We start from the raw sequence: 21,844 nt of genomic DNA, 5'->3' as shown, positions 1-21,844 counted from the left end.
AATTTAATGGTGGTCTGCCTCCACTTCAAATGCTGGAAGATTTAAAAGCACATTTTTAAGATGTTATAGGCAGACATCAACATTCTCCAAATGCTTGTTACTTATTGACCAACCTAAAACTAAGTGTCATTTTTATAAATAAACCATGAAGAAAATAAATTAATTTTCATTCAGTAGTAAATAGTTTTATTTTTACATAAAAACAAGATAAATAAATAACAATTCATCATAATGCTAATATAAGGAATATAACCAGAAAGATAAAATATCAGCAACACAAGTCTAGTATGAACTAAGAATGGGGTGCTCTTTACCCAAAATGCAGAAAAACACTTTATATTCATTATCTTTCATTTTTGTGAAATAGCAGACATGAAATATAATTTCACAATAATTGATATGTGATATATAATTTCATCATCAGTGATATAGATACATGTATATCAATTTGTTTATGGTATTTAAAAGAAAACTGTTTCTATAAAAATCTGAAATGAAGATATAGCGTTTATAGAATAGAGCACTTTATTAATTATCTACACTTTGATTAAGAAATGACTGAACACAAAATTGATAATACATTTTACAAATTATGAAAATAAAACAAAGCAGTTCCTTAGGTTGCAAATACAGGTAACTGTTCAAAATCATTGTTTATTTGATGGATGGTTGAATGGAAGAATGTAATTATTATCTGAATTTTAAATTGCTTATCCCATGGAATTGTCTTTTTAAATGGTTACTGTCAGCCCAGGCAGCGTCAAGATATGAATCCTCGCTATCAGCTTCTAATTTCTGTAAAATAGGTAATAGTTAAAAGTAACAAGTAACTCAATTTTAAAACACAGTATTTCCTGAACGATATTCAGACTATGTCATAACTTCCCATAATGTAGATGTTTCTTATTGAGATTCTTTTTATTTGCCAAGAGTAATCATGAGATCACACACGTCAATCCTATCCAGTCACCATATTTTTGTCAGTCAAAGACAGAGAAAAAGTATTAACATCCACTCAACAGTTGATTTTGTAAGTAACATACTGTACATTTTTATTTGTATAATTTGTATGAGCTCAAGGGTCTCTAGCAGTAGATGGAAATCAGCACATGGTTAGACCACTCGGCCATCGGACCACTTGATTAATTCCCGATTATCAGTCTTACCTTCATTGCTTCCTGTTTTTTATAATAATATGCCATCATCTTTTTCTGTTCTTCTTCGCTAACTACAGGTTCTCTACTTGGAGCCCCTTGTCCTTTCTAGAATATAAATAAACTACATTAAAAAAAGAAGACTCTGTACACGAAACGTGTTAAATCCAATAACAAATCTAATCAGTAAATTACTAAAATAGATTGATGTGTGTTCAAAGTTTCATAATGACATTATGAGATATTCTCTGGAATAAACATTTGTTTCAATGGAAACACAAAAATAAAACATCTGAGTAAATTCTAATTAGCAAAAGGAACAACTACTATAATAGAGTAATGTGTGCACAAAGTTTCGTAAATATATTCTGAGATATTCAGACACAAAAACAAGACGGATGGAGCCAATTTCAAAACCACTTCCTTAACTTTGTTTGATGCAATACAAAAAAATAGACATGACAGTAAATGAGAAACACTAGTTGCCAGGCAAGATACACCCACATTTTGCAAGAGATGGATAGAGAACAAGATAAAAAAAAAGAAACGATATTCCAGGAACATATGGTCTGAAATGTGCGAATATCGAAATGGGCTGAGATATTTGGGATATAAAGATATATTTTACGTTTCATCAAAATTGGATAAAAATTGTGACTTCTAGAGAGTCCACAACATTAGAATTACATACTTTTATACTATTTGCGCACAAGGAGCGGCCATTTTGTCATGCAGTTTCAGTCCAATTTTCGAACTCAAGCGTCATTAGGGTGTAACAGTGATACATTTGAACGCTTTTAAAATCGGATAAAAATTGTAACCTGTAGAGGGTCCACAAGCTAAAAACAAGATTTTCCATGCAATCAGGGGCCATAATCCAGGAGATTATGATCCAATATGCGAAAATATCGAAAGGAACCAAGATCTTTGGATTATAATCATATATTGCAAGTTTCATCAAAATCAGATCAAAATTGTGTAATAATTGGATAGTAATTGCGACCTCTAGAGGAACCACAAGTTAAAAACGCGACTTTTTTACATTTAGGGGCCATAATTCAGGAAGTTACAGTCCGATATGCGCCAATATCGAAACAACCAATAAACATGCATATCAAGTTTCATCAAAATCAGATGAAAATTGTGACCTATAGAGTGTCCACAAGCTAAAAAATTGATTTTTCCATACAATCTGGGGCCATAATCTATGAAGTTTTGGTTGATACATGCCAGTATTGAAAAGAAACAAGATCTTTTGGAGGTAAACCTATATTTCAAGTTTCGTCAAAATCGGATAAGAATTGTAACCTGTAGAGTGTCAACAAACAAATTGTGGACGGATAGACGGATGTCCGAACGGATGGACGGATACGTCCACAAGAAAATGTGGGCGTATTAAAAGTGTAGTACCATGGGTTGTCTGTCAGACGTGGAAAGCGACCATACCCTCAAAACCGGTCACCACATCCGACATAATATGACCCATGAACTCTTTTCTTACTACATAACTTGGAACAGCCCTTAATCGTCTAGTATTCTCTCTGGTTATATTTGTAATTATCTTATGACTCGTATTGTGTATATATTTTTATCTCTACCGTTAAGATGTATCTTTAAATGTCATTCTGATATCCCATGTTATCAGTCTCAAAATATTGTATTAATAACAAGATGACAGGAACAAAAGTATGGTTTCTACAGTTTTATATCAAGCTGGATACATAAGTTACAAACATAGATTAAAAGTAAAGCCATTCTCTCCATCTCTTAACCCAGATGTTGCCACTTGAACCTCAATAGTCTCTCCCAAAGACATGTTGTTTGCTCTCTAAAAACTATATGGTTAACTAAAATCGTCCACGTCTCAAATGTATTTATTTATATGCCTTAACTTTTGCTATCTATTGTTTAAATATGTATGTAATTATGATGATTTGTCACTAAGTCTAATGACCACATGACTCAGCCAAATATGGAATGGAATATTCCACATATGAGTGTAATAGATAATAGAATTTATCCTTGGCCTTAGACCCCAATGTCCTGTTATTGTCATAATATTTCATACAAAATTTGGGTTTTAAAATAAACTCATACCATAGCTAATACACTAACAATGTAGAATAATTAGTCAAGGCCATAATATTACTATACATATGTGTTCTTTTGCACAAATCCCGCCATGCATATTACTACAATAGAGGGGAAACCTCTTTGAAGTATCCCTTCTGGAATTTATTTCTAAAGCTATCTCTCACACATAGATCAAAACTACAAGATGTGTTTAGTCTGTAAATATTACCCAATTTCTTTCTAAAAAAAAATTAAACAGATCTTCAATAAATACCTTTTGAATCTTTGCTACAATTTTGGTTTTATCATTTTTGCCAACAAAATCAGACAATTTTTTGCCTCTTAGGATTTCTTTTCCTGCCCACCATAAAGAAGCATTGGGTTCTTCGATAATTTCTGTTGATGCCTGGTACATAAAAAAAAAATAATATTAAAATCAAATTCAACTGAGCATAAATGGGGAATAACTACAAAAATACAGTCCATCATAGACTCTCCCATTTGACTTCAATGTTAATTTTTGCCTCTTTGCCCAGCTCTAACTCTTTCCCAAATGTTCATTAAGATGAACGCTTTATATGATAGATGGAGCAACATGTTGCAACATCTTGCTCAAAAGGGTGTTTGAGATTTAACATGTAGGTCTCGAGATACACAAACTTGAACAAGCATACTAGTAACAATGTAACAATGCATCCATCCGCAGAACATTTAAATTTATTCAACTCTGTTGTTATTCTTCTGCCTTAAAATCAAGAATATTCACAAAAACCTGGTGTGGAAAAATCACAAACTTTTTTATGACCCTAGAAAGGACGTCATTAGAAGGAACTACATTTGTGAGTACCCATTTGGATCAGAGCAGTAGGATGTTAAACCCCATTTCATTTCATTTTACATTTGTGACTAACCCAATCGAGGGAATATTTGGTGGTATGGGTCCATATAAATCCTGTGAATAGTTTTACTGGAGTAAAACTGAGAACTCAATTCTGAATTGTTTCATTCTGTCAATTTAAAATGTTCATATTCACATTTGAATGATGAAATACTTTTAATCTCCTTTCATTTTGCAAAATGATTGCAAGGATATAAAGATTGCATCCAAGCCTCACATTTGATCAGATAATTTAGATCTGCTAGGAAATAATTTAAGCAATCAATGGAATTGTTATCGATACATTACCTGTGTACCAGACAAATCTTCTGTATTTTCTAGTTCATGTCTAACTGTATCATGTGGTGGTAAACCCATAGGATAAACTATAGTTACAGCACCTTTTAATATACTTATAGCTTCTGTTATAGTGGCTTGTGTCACTGGAACATTTGCATCAACCTTTTTCTATGTATAGAAAACATAATTACTTGTTACTAAAAATCTGATCAAATTGTTTTAATTAAGCTTAACACAAAATCTATACTGCACAAATATCGATTAATTTCCATACTTAAACCAATACTTAGAGTAGGTAAAGCTGCAATGGGTGAAAAGGCTAACAACCATTTTTTTAAATTTAAATCTAACAACAGTAAGGTTAGAAAGGTATTCTTTAGCTAGTAAATTAACCGTTAACAAAAAACCTAGGTTATATATCAACTAGAGCTCATGTATGGAAATGATAACCTCCAATATTTCACAAAGGTGCTTTAGGCAAATAAAGATGATGATATAAAAACAATAGAAAGTAATGTCAACTGATCAATTTTAATAAGTTTTAGACCAATAATTTTTTTTGTTATGATTCCTCTTTATTATGTACAAGTATGAGTGGCTCTCATAGTGTATTAATAACAATGTTTGTATGAATCAAATTGAATATTTACCTTAGAAATCATATCTTTAGCTGCTTGAATTGTTTTATTTAACACTTCCTGCATTTGTTTATTAGGTGCTAACGATAGAAAATAAACAAATATGAAACTTTACACATATACCAGTATACCAATTCTATGTACACTTTTTGTAGTACCTATTTATTTTCAAAGATAGGCAACAAAATTTAAATACCAAAGGAGCTAGGTCGATCGAGCTGTCCACATAAGTTATTACATTTTGATTCTTTAAACATACATTATGCAAAAGCTAAATCTGCCTATTGCAGGTCTTTCTTTAGGCCTGAAATGCTATCTAAATTACTAATTAGACATTAATTAAATTATCCAGACCATAGCTAGCCTGCAATATTTAGCGGACTGAAATACATTTTGTAAAGGATAATTAAACGTAAAAATGGATAATCGAGACTTTGTTTTATTGTACTGACTTCCGTAATGATGATCGAGGCTAGCCTAAAATTCAAAAACCAATATCTAAGTTCAGAGTGGAGCAATTTGACTGAAATTTTCAGCATATTCTATTTATGTTATCTATTTTTTAACTATTATAGTGAGAGCTGTCAACTCATTATCTAATCTCCCATAATGCCCCTTAAAATAAATCAAAAGCAATATCTTTTTACCCTAAACATGAATTAAAAATTAACAAAGTTTTATGTACAGCATGCTCAAAGGCAATAACTCTAGAAATAATTATCAGAAAATGTTGTTATTATACAGACTTATTCATACTTTGTAGCAATAACAAAAACAGGACACGTGATCAAACGGTGATTCTTGTTGTTTAAGTATTCACAAGATTCTCAAAAGTGAGTAAGTGCAATAACTCTGGAAGTTATTCAAGAGGATTCCTTGTGTCAATAATCTGAACAATGTATATAAACTTTGTTGCTTGAAGTGTTCACAAGATTCTACAAAATGAGCAAGGATCATTACTAGTAGTAGTAATTAACAGAACTTGCTGAAATACAATAGGAATACTTATCTCACTAAAGATCGAGTGCTAAAAGTAGACTATTCACAGAAATTATGATTAACCCTAACAGACAAGACAACAATGTAACCATATTTCAATATGGACATTTCAACCTACTGGTATTATCTTATACAGTTAGGATATTAAGATATTAAAACAAATGATTTATAAACTGCTTGCAACATAATTTACCTTTTCCATTTCTTCTACCATATTTATCTTTCGTATCTATAGCCCCACCACTAGGTATACATTTATCAGCCCATTCATCGTGTAACTTTAACGCAATAATTTGTTCATCTGTTAAACCCTGCATGTTAGGTGGTAAAACTATACCATGTAAACTTAAATCTTCTATATCTGCAAAAAAGGTGTAAGCACATAATAAAAAAAAGCTGTTTTGCTTCTTTAGTATTTACAAATATCCCCTGCCTCAATCCCAAGTTTTATGTTATGTAGCATATTGTGTTCTGAATAAAAAAAAAATTAGGTGCACCTTGCTATTTTTCATATTCAATTCCAGTACAGTATTCAAATTTATGTCTGTAACATTCCTACAAAATTAGGTGTTTTCGTAATACGATAGAATGAAAGCGTATCAACCCCTAGGCTACATGCTTCAAATTCACGGTAGTAATATTCCTCCAAAATTACATGTCTTCATTTACACGGCAAAAAATGAAAGCAATTTACTCAGTTAGATCGTGAACTGGTTAAAAGTTTTGCGTACAATTAGTGTTTTGACTACTTTTAATCTCGTCGACCGACATCAAGGAGATTAAAATGTCCATAGGCAGTGGAACGGTAAATCACGTTTGTTAAACATTTTTTTCTCACTTAATTTTGGACAAGAAACTTGATTCGCAGGTTCCCTTAAATTTGATAACTTTCTGCTAATCAAATTAATATTAGATTCACACATACGTCGTTTTTGTTTAGCAAACTGCGATGCAATAATGCTTATCATATTCCCTGCTGAGCAGAGAATGTTCATTATTATATTCTGGAAGACATGATACCTTACAATAATATGCAGTGTTATTTCTAATTCGATATTTCAATTCTTACCTGCACAGAGTCTTTGAACTTTTAATCTACCATTATATATACAAGTTACATCTTTAATAACATCATCTACAGGGGTGTCAACTGGTGTTTCATATAAAAACTGACTTTCGTCGCCTTTCTTGAGATGTATTTTTACCATTTTGTGTGTTTAAATAATATATCTAAAATGGAAAACTTTGTACCAATATCTAGAAAAATATATGTACAAATGAAATTACTGTCTTTGCAGCTTCGCTAATCTAAAATTTCAATATATATGAATCAATGACAATGATATTGAACTTTCAGATATTTAAAGAGTATTTCCTCCCCATTTTGGGATCTCAAAATGGTATATCTCGGTGCATATTTCTCTGAGGTAGTGTCTAATTATTTGATACCCTAAGAAACGCCTGATTTGTAGTTTGCATTGAAGCCTGAAGGAGTGAAAAATAAAACCCACATTGACATATAATATAATATAATGATAATGTGCCATAAAAATAGAGATTTCACTTACACAAATACTGCTCTAGCTCAGATATTTTGTCAGTCAGGTATAAAACTACAGCATACGTACGTGCTTAATAGCAAATATATGATCCTTGTCGATATGTTCACTATAATGCTTCCTTAAGTAAGTGTGGAAAATAAATAGAGCCAAAATCTTGTTTACTTGTCAAAACATGTAAACAAATATCAGCCATACTGTTTCCGGTATACATGCGCGCAATTGTTTTTGTGTCTCGTTTAGCAGGGCGTACGATATTTCGCCACTATTTGATTAGTTTGGTTGATCAAGACTAGTTACGTAGCGACGCATTCTCCAATGTCGAACATTCGAGCATAGTAGGCCTATATGGTAAGATCTATTATAAGGCCAACTTTAAGTTTGGCGAAAGGTCACGAGATGTAAACAGGGAGAGCGCTTACACCAACCCTAACCCTAAACCTGTGGACCTAGCCCCAATGCTTACCCAGCTCTAACCCACGCTCGCCAACAATCACGTGTCCTAACCAGATTTACACCTCAGTGACCTTGACGAAAATTGAGCTGGCCTTAAGAAATAGATTTAGCCATCCAAGAACTGATAAAAATAAGGATAGATTGCCTGACAACGAAAGATACGCCTACAGCAGCTAAGTCGCCCGGCAGTCATTAAGAGTTGTCGCATAATATGAAACATTAATTATAGCCTACACTGAAATCTGATTAGTAACAACTCATTACATTAAGTAATTATCAGAGAATCATTAGAATTTGTTTGGCTTTTAGTTCTGCCCTATATGCTAAAGTTTAATATACGAAACATTAAATATCATGGATTTAGCTGTTAAAGTTATCAAAATTCATTGAAAATCAATATAGGCCTACTTGTTCATCTCAGAGAATCCACAAGATTTTTCAAAGTGATCATGGGCCATAACTCTGGTAGTAATTATCGGGAAGCATTGGAAATCACTGCGCTTCCACGTCTCACGACCTTAAACACTGTTTTTCCCATAACTCTGGCAGTAATTATTGGAAATCGCTGAAAATTAATAGGATTCATCGTCTCATGACACTGTATAAATCTAAAAGTCAATTGGATATTAACTTTAGTCTCTAGAGCGTCCACAAGCAATTGTGGACGCCGGACCGACGGACGGACGGACGGGGGCGACGACGACAATATACGAACACATTTCAGTGTGGGCGTATAAAAAGTTTAGGCCGAATCTATGGTGTTCTAGTTCGGCCACTTACAGAAAAAGCATCCCTTTGCGTCACGCAAACTATAATAATATTGTATATAGATTGACTTCCCTTAGGGAGATTTCATTATTTAAATTAATATGAATCTGTATTTCTATAAGTTTTTTTTTGTTTTTTATGTTTTTGTTTTGTTTTGTTTTGTTTATTATTATAATTTATTTAATATTTATATCCTAATATAATGTTTTTTACATGTTTATACAAACGATAAAATATATAAAACAATTAAATATATTCTAAATGACTTATACACTGGGTCCTTAATTTAGCTGTACGTCCAATATTATTCACCATTCACAGACGCCATCAACTGAAAATGCAATTAACATAGCCCACCTTCCTTCTGTTCAATATTAATCAATGTTTTGAGGAAAAAATAGCCTACCAAACGGCAAATGATTATGAATTCTCCTTGTGCCTGCGCATTTCAGCACCAAAGCTATATCCGTTTAGAAAAAAGTCGACATCGCTGTTTTTCTTTAATAACTTAACATTGAAAAAAGAGAGGCACGACGCGAATTTTGCGGGAAGTGGTCGAAATAGAACACCATACGAATCAGATGTGTTTTTTTTAAAAAAAAAAACTACGATTAAATTTGACCCATTTAATTTACGTTGCAAGTGGCAAACCCACTTGATTTCTTTTAATAATGTTATACCACTAGTCTGATTGTGTTGTCTGATTTCATGATCAATGTAGGGGGGGGGGGGGCTAATGATTAACCTCGTGGGTGTTCTCCGGGTCCTCCCCACTGCTAATGACCACTAGGCTACGCACAAGCGAATTATTGAACAGAAATAAAATGAACCATACGTTTGTCCCGAAATGACATAGTTTACTTCCTCTCCCTGATCGATGTATAGCCAAGGCTAATTCTGACATTCCGACTTACATTTACAAGGGTAATTTTATCCAAAAAAAAAACGGAGTTCAAAACCGCAAATTTTCGGGGACTTATTGACTTTTGATTTTGTTTGCAACGGAATAAAAAAAAAAAAATTATATTTATAAGACCAGCACGAGTGAAAAATCTCCATTATTCTAACATCCATAGCCTAAAAACACAATAATGATCGAGTGTTAATTCCACCTTTCATAAAAAAGAAGAAACGAAAAGAAAAGTATGTTCAGGCCTAATAGGGTCTAGAAATAGCCTAACTGTAAATATCTGAAACCCGAGTAAGTTAACATCTTTCATTGGATTTACCTCCCTTCCATTATTTAGATACTGCTTTCTTGACGAAGTCTGCTAGGAAATATGCTCTCTATATTTCTACACTGCCTGAATCGTATCGCGGAGTGTTAATTCACAGGAGTCTGACCTTCTATCCGTATATATATATACTATTCAAAAAAAGTAGGGGATATTTGATTTTTAAGTGTTATTAAAGTCACCTAATGAAACTGACGAAGAAACAAATGACAAAATGAAATGAAGTTCACATTCATCGATTTATTCCAAATGATCGTTAGACTAAGTAAGGCACAGACTGACCATTATAAGGGTAAAATGATACCCGGGGTCAAACAGCAAAGTTACCACAGCATCACAACCAAGTCAGTAACGGGTAAATCCTCCTCTGTTTGCCAAACAAGCATTGATCCGACGTGGCATACTCCTAATGAGACGTCTAAGGTCATTTTGGTCCAGATTGTCCCATTCCTGTTGCAACGCAGCAGCAAGCTCTTGGACATTGGCAGGACGTTGTTGACGTTGACGTAACCTCTGTCCAAGCATGTCCCAGACATGCTCGATGGGGGAGAGGTCGGGACTCAGTGCTGGCCAAGGTAATGTGGTGATGTTCTGTTGTTGGAGGTAACCTGTAACGATCCTGGCCCTGTGACATCTTGCGTTGTCATCCTGGAAGATGAAACGGCGGCCATGACGTCGTGCGAACGGCACAACATGGACTGCCAAGATGTTGTCCCGGTAGTACTGGCCTGTAACACGCCCTGCAACAACATGTAAAGCCGTTCTTCCAGCAACAGTGATGCCTCCCCACACCATAACAGAACCACCCCCAAATCGATCATGTCTGATGACGTTAACGTCTTGGAAGCGCTCGTTTCGACGACGCCACACCCTCCTACGTCTGTCCAAAAAATCAACAGTGAACCTTGACTCATCTGAAAACATCACATTGCTCCAGCGTCGATTATCCCAGTGTTGACGATCCCTACACCAACGACGTCTTGCCTGAATGTGATGATCTCTCAAACAAGGGATCACGCGAGGACGTCGGGCGCGAAGGTGACCCCTATGCAGTCGATTCCGAATCGTCTGGCCACTCACTCTCACACCAGTGTCTGTTTGAAGACGAGCGCTGATCTGATTTGCTGTGATGACACGATTTCTCAAGGCCAAGGTACGGATAAATCGATCCTGGGCTTGAGTTGTCGCCCTTGGTCGACCTGAGCGTGGTCTGTCCTGTACAGATTGTGTATCACGGTATCTGGACCATAGCCTGCTTATGACAGACTGAGAAACATTCATCGTCCGCGCCACAACCGCCTGTGTTGTGCCGAGCTGTAGCATGCCAAGGGCACGTAACCTTTCATTTTGGGTAAGCCGACGCATATCAAAATTTGTTTTCTGGTCACTAAAACAATTAAACTGATGTTTCCACCCTGGAATTCAATGCCACAATGACTGTAACATTCAAAGTCAGAGTCGTGCAAATCTTGGGTTGGACCCCCATGATGATCCCAAGCATCACCTGCATTCCATGCGGTAGCTATTGGTGCGTTTGGGCGTCACATGTAACTGGAAATGTTTCTTCTGTTAGGTTCTATAGTGACTTTTTTCGTAGTCATTTGCATATTTTAGTATTATGCCCCCAAAACCAAATATCCCCTACTTTTTTTGAATAGTATATATGCATACGCCATGTTGGACATGGTGTATGCATATATATACGGATAGAAGGTCAGACTCCTGTGGTTAATTCCACCGTACTCGACAAAATACAAGGTGTACAATAGCGAACAGACATTCTCTTTTATAAAAAGAAATGTAGGACTTTGTATGCTTTAGTTTAATCTACCATTATAAATACAAGTTGCATCTTTAATAACATCCTCTACAGGTGTGTCAACCTTGTTTCATACAAAAACTGACGTTCGTCACCTTTCTTGAGATGTATCTTCACCCTTTATTTAATGTTTAAATAATATATTTGAAAGGGAAAACTTTGTACCAACATCTAGAAAAATATACGTACAAATTACTTTCTTAGCTACTGTAAACTTCAATTTAATCGTTTTCCTCAAATAAAAGGTACCTTGCACCGAGATATATTGAGTAGTGATCTTTCAGATTATATTGAAAGATTTTTTCCTCCCCATTATGGGATGTCAAAATTGTATATCTATATGTATAATTTGTTGGTGCATATTTCACTGAGGTAGTTTCGATTCTCGAGTACCGTGTGATTTGATTTGGACAAAAACAGATTCAAACAAATTTATCAAAGATTTGCATCAAATTCCTCTGAAAGCATTTACATAGGAAGGAAACTATCCCATACCGCGAGAATCTGTTTTCATCATTCTTGTATATCATGAGACTTGATTGAGAGAGAATCCATTTTTAGCTTGTTGGCCCATTTGTCGTTTAGTCACTGTCCATTTACCATACAGATCGAATCCTGTGTTAATTCCTGGATTATAATTGTCTTCTGCCAACTTTTCGCCGCTTAATAAAATTGCATTCTACTCACAGACATACTTAATAGACTTATTTTAAAAAATATAGATCTACAAGAAACACAATCTATACAAAATATTTACTGCTTGCACACAATTAGAATGGCAATGGCTATGTATCACATGTGGTAAGGCAGAATTTCAAAATAGCCTTACGATAGCAGACCTCAATTATCACCGATTTCAACGAGACTTACAGATTGTGATATGATTAATAATATCTCGGAGTATAGGCATAAATCCCGACCACTTCCAGTCAGCGGTTTCGGAAATATCAGATTACATGTATCACACATTCCATGTGGCACGGCTGTAGAACTCAATTATCAACCGATTTTAATGAAACTAACCTATTATGATAACAATAATAATATTTCAGAGCATAGGTAAAAGGTTACCACACATTTCATATGGACGACCGCAGACCGCAATTATCAACTGATTTCAATGAAACTTACAGATTATGATAACAATAATAACTAGAACTGCGACGCAGTAATGCCGGGTTTCACCGGTGCCCCGTTACCCTTGAACATATGTCACTTCCGGTACCGATGAAACTATTAAACAGGTTTCCATGTAAGCATTTCACACATCAAATAAAATGTACGCAGAATCAACCAAATCCGGCAATATCAATCCATTGTATACATTTGTTACATGTAAGTGATCCTGACAAAATTACATTACTCCCGGTGATAATGAAAATTCTAAATTAGTTTTATGAAATCATAAATGGCATAAGGCATCACATGGTGAAATTTTTTTATGTAAATCGAATAATAATTGCCACTTTTATAGAACAAAAACCTTGAAAAGTGACCTGTAGAAAATCGACAATTTCTCTGCAACCGTACAAGTTAGAAACCATTTTTTGGTATCTGTATGATCGTGTGGGTTTAATCTATTTGTTGATTGGAATCAAATATCATAATTTTAAAAACAATACAAATCAGACTCATTTGAATAAAATATCTGCTTTGAAGGCTAAAAATACAGTTTTTGCCAAAATGACCTTACTTCCGGTGACAGAAAAAGTGTTAAATTACTTGTATAAAATCGTAAATGGCATTAGGTATCACACACTGGAAATTTGATGAAAATCGAATAATAATTGACGCTTTTATGGACCAAAAACCTTGAAAAGTTACGTGTTGAAAATCGTCTATTTCTCCACAACTGAACACGTTAGAAACCATTTTGTGATATCTATATGATCGTATGGGTTCATTCTGTTAGTTGATTTGAATCAAATATCGAAATTTTAAACAAATAACAAATACGACTCGTTTGAATAAATTACTGGTTTGAAGGCTCTAAATCCAGTTTTTGCCCAAATTACGTCATTTCCGGTGACATTGAAAATGTTAATTTGGTTTGACCTTGTTAAAATTGACATTACGCATCAAATGGTGTCACTTTTATGAAAATCGAATAATAATTGACTCTTATACAGGCAAACTAGCATAAAAAAGTGACTCATACAAAATTGCCCATTTCTCGGCAACTGTTCATATTACAAATTCTTTTTCACATACATTCTCTTCGTATGAAAGTTGCGAAGAAATATTTTAAAATATGAAAAGCCTGAATGGGTTGTGAATAGCTCATTTTTTCACCTTTTTTCACCTTTAAATCGAAATGATCCGAAAACGAAATAAAAATTAAAAAAACTGAGCGCGATGATTTCTGCGCATTAACAGGGCAAACCCTTTCAGTCATACCAGATTTGAAAAAAATAATATTTGCTTTCAAAAAGTGGTACCGAACTCTCAAAATTGCAGTTTTTGCTAAATTTATGTTACTTCCGTTGCCGAAAGGAAAATGTACCGGTAACAAAAAAAAAATGACATTTTGGACCGCGGAACATATGAACTTTGTTTTATACAAATCGAACAATAAATAATTAATCCAGGACTGAAAAACTGAATTAGCCAATGGGGGCCAAGGAAAAATACGGTGACCCTTTAACCCTTGGTAAAATACCACATAAAAATATTCATTAATAAAAAGGTTTTTCGTAAAAATTTAAATTTTCAAAATTTGGCGCCTAATATCTCCGAAGATTCGTCGAAAATAAAAAAAACCCAAAGAACCTTAGCTATGTGCCTTGTCTCTGGCTGTGTCAAAATGGCTACGCAGTGTGAAACCCTAATAATATCTCATAGTATGCAAAATTTCGACCACTTCCAGTCAGCGGTACTGGCTGCTAATTGCGGCCTGCAGATGTACCAAGTGTGGCAAATAGCCCCCAAATAGCCTCAGCGAATGAGAATAACTATGCTACATAACGCCTAAAACTCCAAATCCAAAATATAATTGGAATAACAAGAAAGGGAAAGAAAAGTGATATGTATATGATTTTCAGAGATATACATTAAATAAAAAAAAGGAAATAAAAACCACAGCTATTTGATTAAGAAACAAGGTCTTTTATAATGAAATCAATGACACAACATCATCGAGGGGTATTCGAATATTATTAGTAATGTAGACTATATTACAAATATATTCCTAGCATAGAGTGTTGAAATTGTTTCAATCACCTTCAAAAAATCTTTTCAAGGGAACTCGTTTATCTGTAGGTCCACTGGAATTTGGTCATGCGCGGCAATGTCGGGCGAAGCCCGACCCGCGCGCACCGTAGGTGCGAGCCGCGCGAACACCGCAGGTAAGAGCCTGCGCAAGGGGTCGGGGGGGGGGGCGTCCCCCAGAAAATTTTGAAAATTGACTCCCTTAGACTCGATTTCTGCGCACTTAAAAATAGTTTCGGAGATTTGATACACTATTAGTTTTGGCATCTTGTTAAACCATGGATTGATTAATACCCTGTAACATCGAGATCAAAACAATGCTGCGGCTGACCCGCAGACAGAAATATACCCATAAAACAATCAGAAAGACGATTTTGTAAACCTACGCACCATGATATAGTATTGGCACATGGGAAAAACCTTGTCAGCGATTTTCTAAACGTATGTATGTTGCCGCCCAGTTTTCAACTTTTGGGCTCAGTAGGCCAGTTTGGCCAGTGCGCGGCGGCGGCGCCGCCTAGTCACTATGTTAAACGAGGCTCTGCTCGCATACGCCATACAGTGTGCTATGTGGGAAATTTTGCCCAGACAGCGGCACTACAGCCTACTATTATATCGAATTCCAAATGGCAAGGGATATTTTACGTGCATGCCAATGTGTACACGGGACCTCGGTTTTTCGTCCCATCCGAACGACTAGACAGCTGTCCTGTTCAGGGGGTCAACTTTCTCGGCCAATGCAGGGATCGAACACCCGACCTCCAGGCTAGCGAACCAGCGTCTTACCCATTTAGCCACCGTGACCCCCTGCTAAATTATAAGATTAATATAAGATTTGTACAATATGTTATTCCCGAAATGCCGCCCCCCCCCCCCCCACACACACACACTTCGGTCTCGGTCTCTCTCTTTCTCAATCTTAAAAACGACCATTTATCAGAGACGCATTAAAATCAATTAATCACAATTTGCACTTGACTTACTGGGCCATGTATTTGTAAGAATGCATATTAAAATATATGTTTTGTTTCCCAAAAAAAAAAAAAAAAAATATACCAAAACAAAACATTTCCTGACATTGCTTAATTGTGATCGATTGGATTAAATGATGATAAAATTTATCACTATATTTTTTTTTTTCATACCCGTTTTTATTTTTATTCTTTATTATAATTAGTAGGACGTTAAGCCCCATTTCATTTTATGTCATTTTATTATGATTGATTGATGACTGTGTTCTTTTCTTGTCTTTGTGCATGATTGGTGACTAAGGATTACTGATGGATCGGTTATGTACAAATATTTTTATGTACATGTTTCCGTACTTTAGGATATTTCATTGGTGTTGTAACATTTTCACTCTCATTTTACATCGGACACAAACTCAATTATATTATTACTTTTAAACATGCCAGGAATGATTCCCAGAACGGAACGCTGATAAAGCATTCTGTTCGGATAACCGTTTCAATCTGGACCATTTATCACGGACTGGAACGTAAACGTAAATATAAATGCCGCGTTTCAAAAGTCACATATTCCTCCAGAGGAACTTAAATACCGTTGTAATAGATTGACACATAAAATCTTCAAATTTTGACCGGACTGCGGCGTCACCGTCTCCTTTTTTTAGAGTTCCAACTGTCACGGGTTCTTTTATGTACATCCCGATGTTTTTCTTCCCACCCGAACCACTAGACCCCGTGCCTTGCCTGCACCGCTGACCATGGGTAAATTTGACTCGGCACACGGATTCAGTCATTAAACGGGGTAACCGTATAGTTGATTTTTAGAACATCTGATAACACTTATATTAGCAGTTCACATAGCTAATAGTATTTTTTGTATATTTGTATACAAATCCCTGAAAGTTCTTTCATTGCATTAGGTTACACCCATTTCATTGGAAGATACTTTGAATTGTTGCCATACGCCAGCTTTCCCCTAGAAACAGTTTTGCTTCTGTGTTATACACTTTGTCAAAATATATATATAGTATTTTGTCGTCATCACCGTCGTAGAAAGGATTCTGCATATCTAGGAAATATTTACCATGATAAGAAATTAAATTGCTATTCATTGGCACCTAAATGGACACAAATGCGTCGCAACGCATATAACAAAGTAATATAAAATGTATTTAAACTTATTACATTCAATCGTTTCTGTTTTTACGGTAATTTCTAATCAGTTATGTTCGGCGATATACGTGCATTCTACACGTTTTTAAAATTATTATTGTGTCGTTTTTGAATAAGCCTTTACTAATTACTTCCACATTGTGCTGTAGGACATGCTTTTATTTGTTCATTACAAAATGGCACCCGAAACGATAGGGTACACGACTCGTGTACTGATTCTAAAATGTTGTGTCTTAACTATTGGATGTTAGGATCCCATAGTTTCACGGCAATATAACAACATCAATATTGATTGAAATTGATCAGTATTGGATTCTAATTCGTGTTTTTAATTTCGAATATTATGGAAAATATTGAGTTAGAGACTTGGCTCCATTAAATATTGGATATCAGAAGATAACAACATCAATGTTTATTTAAATTAACCAATCAGACTTGTTTGCAATGTCGAAGACAGTGGATGATATTTATGATATTGAGTTTTATTTGAACTCGCTCACAGCAGATATACGGAATCTCGCTTCCATAGTAAGTTCACAGTTTTATTTGGAACTGTTCATCGGTATTCAGGATTATTTTATATCAGTGATACATCGATAGCAGTAAATGTACATAGACTTCTTGTACATCTGCGACATACAGTAAAGAATCGAAATTCAATTTATTATTTGGTGTTTGCTTGCTGATTATTAGAAAAATCGCAGCTATCAAAATGAAATTGGGTTTAACCCCTACTTTGCAACACCAAACCGGTAATGAGGACGGCGCAAACATAAAAAGTGGCTAACAATTTGTATAGTATCTCATAAAAGAGGTTCGTCTGACGATTTCCTTGTTACTGTAGTAAGTATATCATCAACACACCATTCCCATAATAAACACAACACCACCCTCAATACAATATTTATCAATATATTTATCTATATTAAAATAGTTAAACCATTAACTCAATGCTTTGATTAATTGCAAGAACGACCTCTGAAGGACAAGCTGACGTCGTGGTTGTGTCACCGCAAATTATTCTTCTTCGTGACGTAAAAGGAACTGCCAAAAACTGGTGAAAAAGTCTTCAACTTTTGATGGACAGTAATCTACCAGATCAAGCTCCACCCCTTGAGAGAGATAGTATTTCTGACGTCAATTAAACAAGTTGATTGACGGCGACAAGAATATAAAAGCGCCTGGGACCCGAAACAAGTCAGTCTTCTTCGTTGTATCTTTATTTAATTGTAGTAGAAGTCAAAGTTATAATATGGTAAGTTTGTACAGTCAAATTATTTTAAGAGCTTAAGGATTTTAAACACTCAAATGTTATGTTTTTTTGGTTTTTTTTGTTTTTTTTGTGTTCGCTCTTTCAAAAAGAGACATTTCGGTGAAATTACATCGTCTTAGTTCTTTTTGTGTCTTACAGGGAGCCCCAGTGAGTAAGGCTCTCGCTCGCTAATCTAGGGGTTCCGGGTTCAATCCCAGTATTGGGGTTTTCCGACGTGGTTTCCCCTTGTCAGTGGTGCAGTACGCAAGGAACAGGGTCTGGTCGTTCTAGTGGTACAGAACGAAGCCAAGTGGACACCATGGCGTGCACATTAAAGAACCCTTGACAGTTTGAATTTGAAATAGGGTCGTATCGCCTCTGTCTGGATAAAATTTCCCTCATAGTACACTGCATGGCGTATGCCCGCGTCTTAATTAGCCCGGATGGAGCAGAATAGCGGGGAGTTGAACTCCATTTCATTTCATTTATTCCGGAGTGACGTTAAAGTTATGTTTCTTCCAAAGGCGGCATCAAATAAGCGATTTCTACACCTCTATTGTATTCAATGCTTAGCCATTTGCAACCCCCACTCACCCCATCCCCTCCCCCCCGTCCCCCCCACCTCATATTTCTTTTCTTGTGTTTATGCATGTAGAAGTTTACCTGACTAAATGTACAATGTCTCATTTTTTTTTTTTAAATTTTAGAATATCTACAACCTAGCTATATTGACCAGCCTTGTCTGTGGTATCTATGCTCGTGTGTCACCACGTGGAGATAAAGGCATTTCTGGAAATCTAGTATCCGGGATCCCATGGAAACCTTTAGGACCAATAACCAGACCAAACTTCTGTTATGACCAACAAGTCCGTGAAGATCAATATTTTGATGATTCTTTCATATGTACTGATAAACTCAACTACCCAGCGTAAGTTATTATATTTATATTGATTCGGGAGTAATGTAAACCATAATCTTGGCATGATTCTTTTGCGACACAAATTGAATTCAAGTTCTCAATCGTGTTTAACGTCCACTCACAACAATGGTCATTTCGGGACGAACATACAGTACAATTTTATTTTAATAATTCGCCTACGCGTAGGGGTCTTTAGCTGCGGGTGAAAACCGGAGAACCCGGCGTAAAACTATGAGGTTGGACAGGCGACCCATCTCCTCGTCAAACTGGTTAGGGAGTAGGTATACATATACTGTAAATCGACTGTAGATTATTTAATCCGCAAATCTATTGATATAATTGTGGATCCACTGGCATCAATCGATATGAATTCTGGTTTCAATCGAATGATATAATTACGCGTTCAATATTACACTGGTCATGGTTGTTAATACTTTCAGATAAAAATAGTCTTTGTGGTTCGAACAAATCACCGAACTTTGTTCGAAGTAAATTAATGAATTACCAACAGTTTTATAACATTCATGTTTTTCGAAATAGGAACACTGAGTTAGTGGAAAATAGGAATAGGGAATACTCTTTATTTGAAACGAATTTTGTTTTTGTTTTTAACTAATTATTCAATTATTTTACAGAAAGGAAATCAATTACGCCTTGAAAATGTCTCAAAATAGAACATATTACAATTATATGAGGATGGCTGGTATGTTTATTTCGGAAAATAATTACTTAATGGATCACAAGTAAGTAATTTGCTTTGTTGATTTAGATACTATTATTAACCCCCAGTCAGTTTAACTTTTAAACCGGTTAACACCTAGGTAAATACCTGCGCATTTTAATTTTGTTTTCAAAATACGTTCATGCCTTTATATTCCGCTACTCTTATTAACAAAATTTAAAAATAGTTTTACAGCTTTAAAACTCTTAATGCAAACTTGATTTATATAATTTTGTTTTTGTTTTTACAGAGCTGAAATCAAGTACGCCTTGAAACTCCTCCAAAATAGGAATTATAACAATTACAACAATCAGACCTTTTCCCCTAATTTATATAATTTTATATATTTATGAGAGTATCTTTATTATTTTTTTCAGAGAGGTCGCAGGTTCGTACTCACTTGACTGCGTATGTAAGAGTAATAGAAAAATCATTACGTCTGTGAATTTGAGTGGTCAAAGATGTCATATTGTTAATCCCGAAGAACAAAAAATCTACTATGCGGATTGCAGGTAAGCTTTTGTTAGAATGAACTTAACATGTAACATTACATCAGGTTATGTTTTTAGTGTTTTAGTTACGTTTCTTTTTATTTTTTGATGCGGTACGACATCGGGACAATAAACGAAATGAATTTGTAATCTAATTTTAATAACAATTGTTAGAGCGAGCATGTAAACCTTGTAGAAAGAACGTACTGATGCGTTCGTATCCAGGAGAAGTATTGTAAACGGTGCACTATATATTCCAAGAACAAGGAGATCCGAAGCTGGCTAGGTTGATTTCGTGGGTTCCTAGAACCAATCGTTTCATAGATTAATGGTTATGAAACAAAACATAGTTCTATTAATAATAAAAAAAAAAAAAAAATTTCTTTTGACACTTCAGTGGTCCCTGTAGTTTGGCATATGGTCACGTTGAAGGATATTTCTGTGTTAAGCGGGGCTTTGTAAAGAGGACTTTCTTAGCTTATTGTGAAGATAACACCGAGGCTTTCATTCAGTATACACATGGTATGCAGTTCAAGGGTCATGGTGTTGGAGGTTTCTACTTTATGGAACAAACTCTACCAACTTATTGTGGTTGTCGAGGATATTTCTGCAAATAATTTTGTTTACTGAAAACTACTATGTAAAAATTACTAAGTAGGATCTTTGAAAACCAACATTTCTTAAAAACTATTTTCCAAATCTTTTGAAATACATGTAATGTGCAGTACAATCTCTACAAATTCAGATTTAGGATTTACATATTTAACAAAACTTAATTAATGATTTTGAAGAAACAATTATGTAACAAAAAAGGTGTTAACGGTGTAATTAGTGTAAAATATTGTTTATAATATTGTTTTATTTCATATTTGTAAATACCATTGTTTTCATATCATGTTGAATAAAGGTGTGTGCAATATTATGTATAATTTATATCTTGGAACTTTTGTACATAAATATACAAGTAAAATAGAATAAACTTACTGTTTGATTATCTCATTTTTTATTTTTGGTTTATTTACTGTGATATAAGGTTCAAGCGAGGGGGCCACGGTGGCTCAGTCGCTAAGACCCTGGCTCGCTAATCTGGAGAGATAGAGAGAGAAAGAGAAATGGGGTTTAACGTCCACTCGACACAAACTAGGTCATTTCGCGACTAACACATGGTTGAATTTTATTTTTATAATTCACTTGCGCGTAGGGGTCTTTTAGCAGTGGGAGGAAACCGGATGACC

The 21,844-nt window shown here is 34.9% G+C and overlaps 1 protein-coding gene and 1 long non-coding RNA gene across 4 annotated transcripts; one reads left to right on the top strand and one right to left on the bottom strand.

Moving 5' to 3' along the window:
• Positions 1-165: 165 nt before the first annotated feature.
• Positions 166-7,817, bottom strand: LOC126811460 (cilia- and flagella-associated protein 298-A). Of its 3 annotated transcripts, none has more exons than XM_050537099.2 (8): positions 7,670-7,817; positions 7,111-7,271; positions 6,235-6,402; positions 5,055-5,122; positions 4,414-4,572; positions 3,502-3,633; positions 1,167-1,262; positions 166-795 (listed from the first exon to the last, which is right to left on the bottom strand). In XM_050537099.2, the coding sequence occupies exons 2-8, from the start codon at positions 7,247-7,249 to the stop codon at positions 691-693; spliced, it is 867 nt and encodes a 288-aa protein (XP_050393056.1). In that variant the 5' UTR covers positions 7,250-7,271; positions 7,670-7,817; the 3' UTR covers positions 166-690. The 3 variants fall into 3 exon arrangements, with proteins under 3 accessions (XP_050393056.1, XP_050393055.1, XP_050393054.1); XM_050537098.2 differs by having other exon boundaries at positions 7,111-7,298; positions 7,610-7,813; XM_050537097.2 differs by having other exon boundaries at positions 7,610-7,813.
• Positions 7,818-18,417: 10,600 nt separating this feature from the next.
• LOC126810709 (uncharacterized) lies at positions 18,418-21,568 on the top strand. Its single transcript, XR_007675279.1, has 5 exons — positions 18,418-18,481; positions 19,186-19,406; positions 20,033-20,140; positions 20,496-20,630; positions 21,007-21,568. It is a non-coding gene; the product is annotated as an uncharacterized LOC126810709 (long non-coding RNA).
• Positions 21,569-21,844: the final 276 nt, after the last annotated feature.

Source organism: Patella vulgata, chromosome 2 (genome assembly GCF_932274485.2).
Source record: "Patella vulgata chromosome 2, xgPatVulg1.2, whole genome shotgun sequence".
In the NCBI taxonomy this organism is placed as follows: domain Eukaryota; kingdom Metazoa; phylum Mollusca; class Gastropoda; family Patellidae; genus Patella; species Patella vulgata.
This window is presented reverse-complemented; position numbering and strand designations above follow the sequence as displayed.

What these genes read in the sequence shown, in the direction of transcription:
- LOC126811460 (XM_050537099.2), bottom strand. Translation starts at nt 7,249, where the DNA reads ATGGTAAAAATACATCTCAAGAAAGGCGACGAAAGTCAGTTTTTATAT. An exon ending in AGTTCAAAGACTCTGTGCAG is followed by an intron (nt 6,403 to 7,110) that starts GTAAGAATTGAA and finishes CCTTTTTTGCAG; the next exon opens with ATATAGAAGATTTAAGTTTA. An exon ending in TGGTAGAAGAAATGGAAAAG is followed by an intron (nt 5,123 to 6,234) that starts GTAAATTATGTT and finishes TTCTATCGTTAG; the next exon opens with CACCTAATAAACAAATGCAG.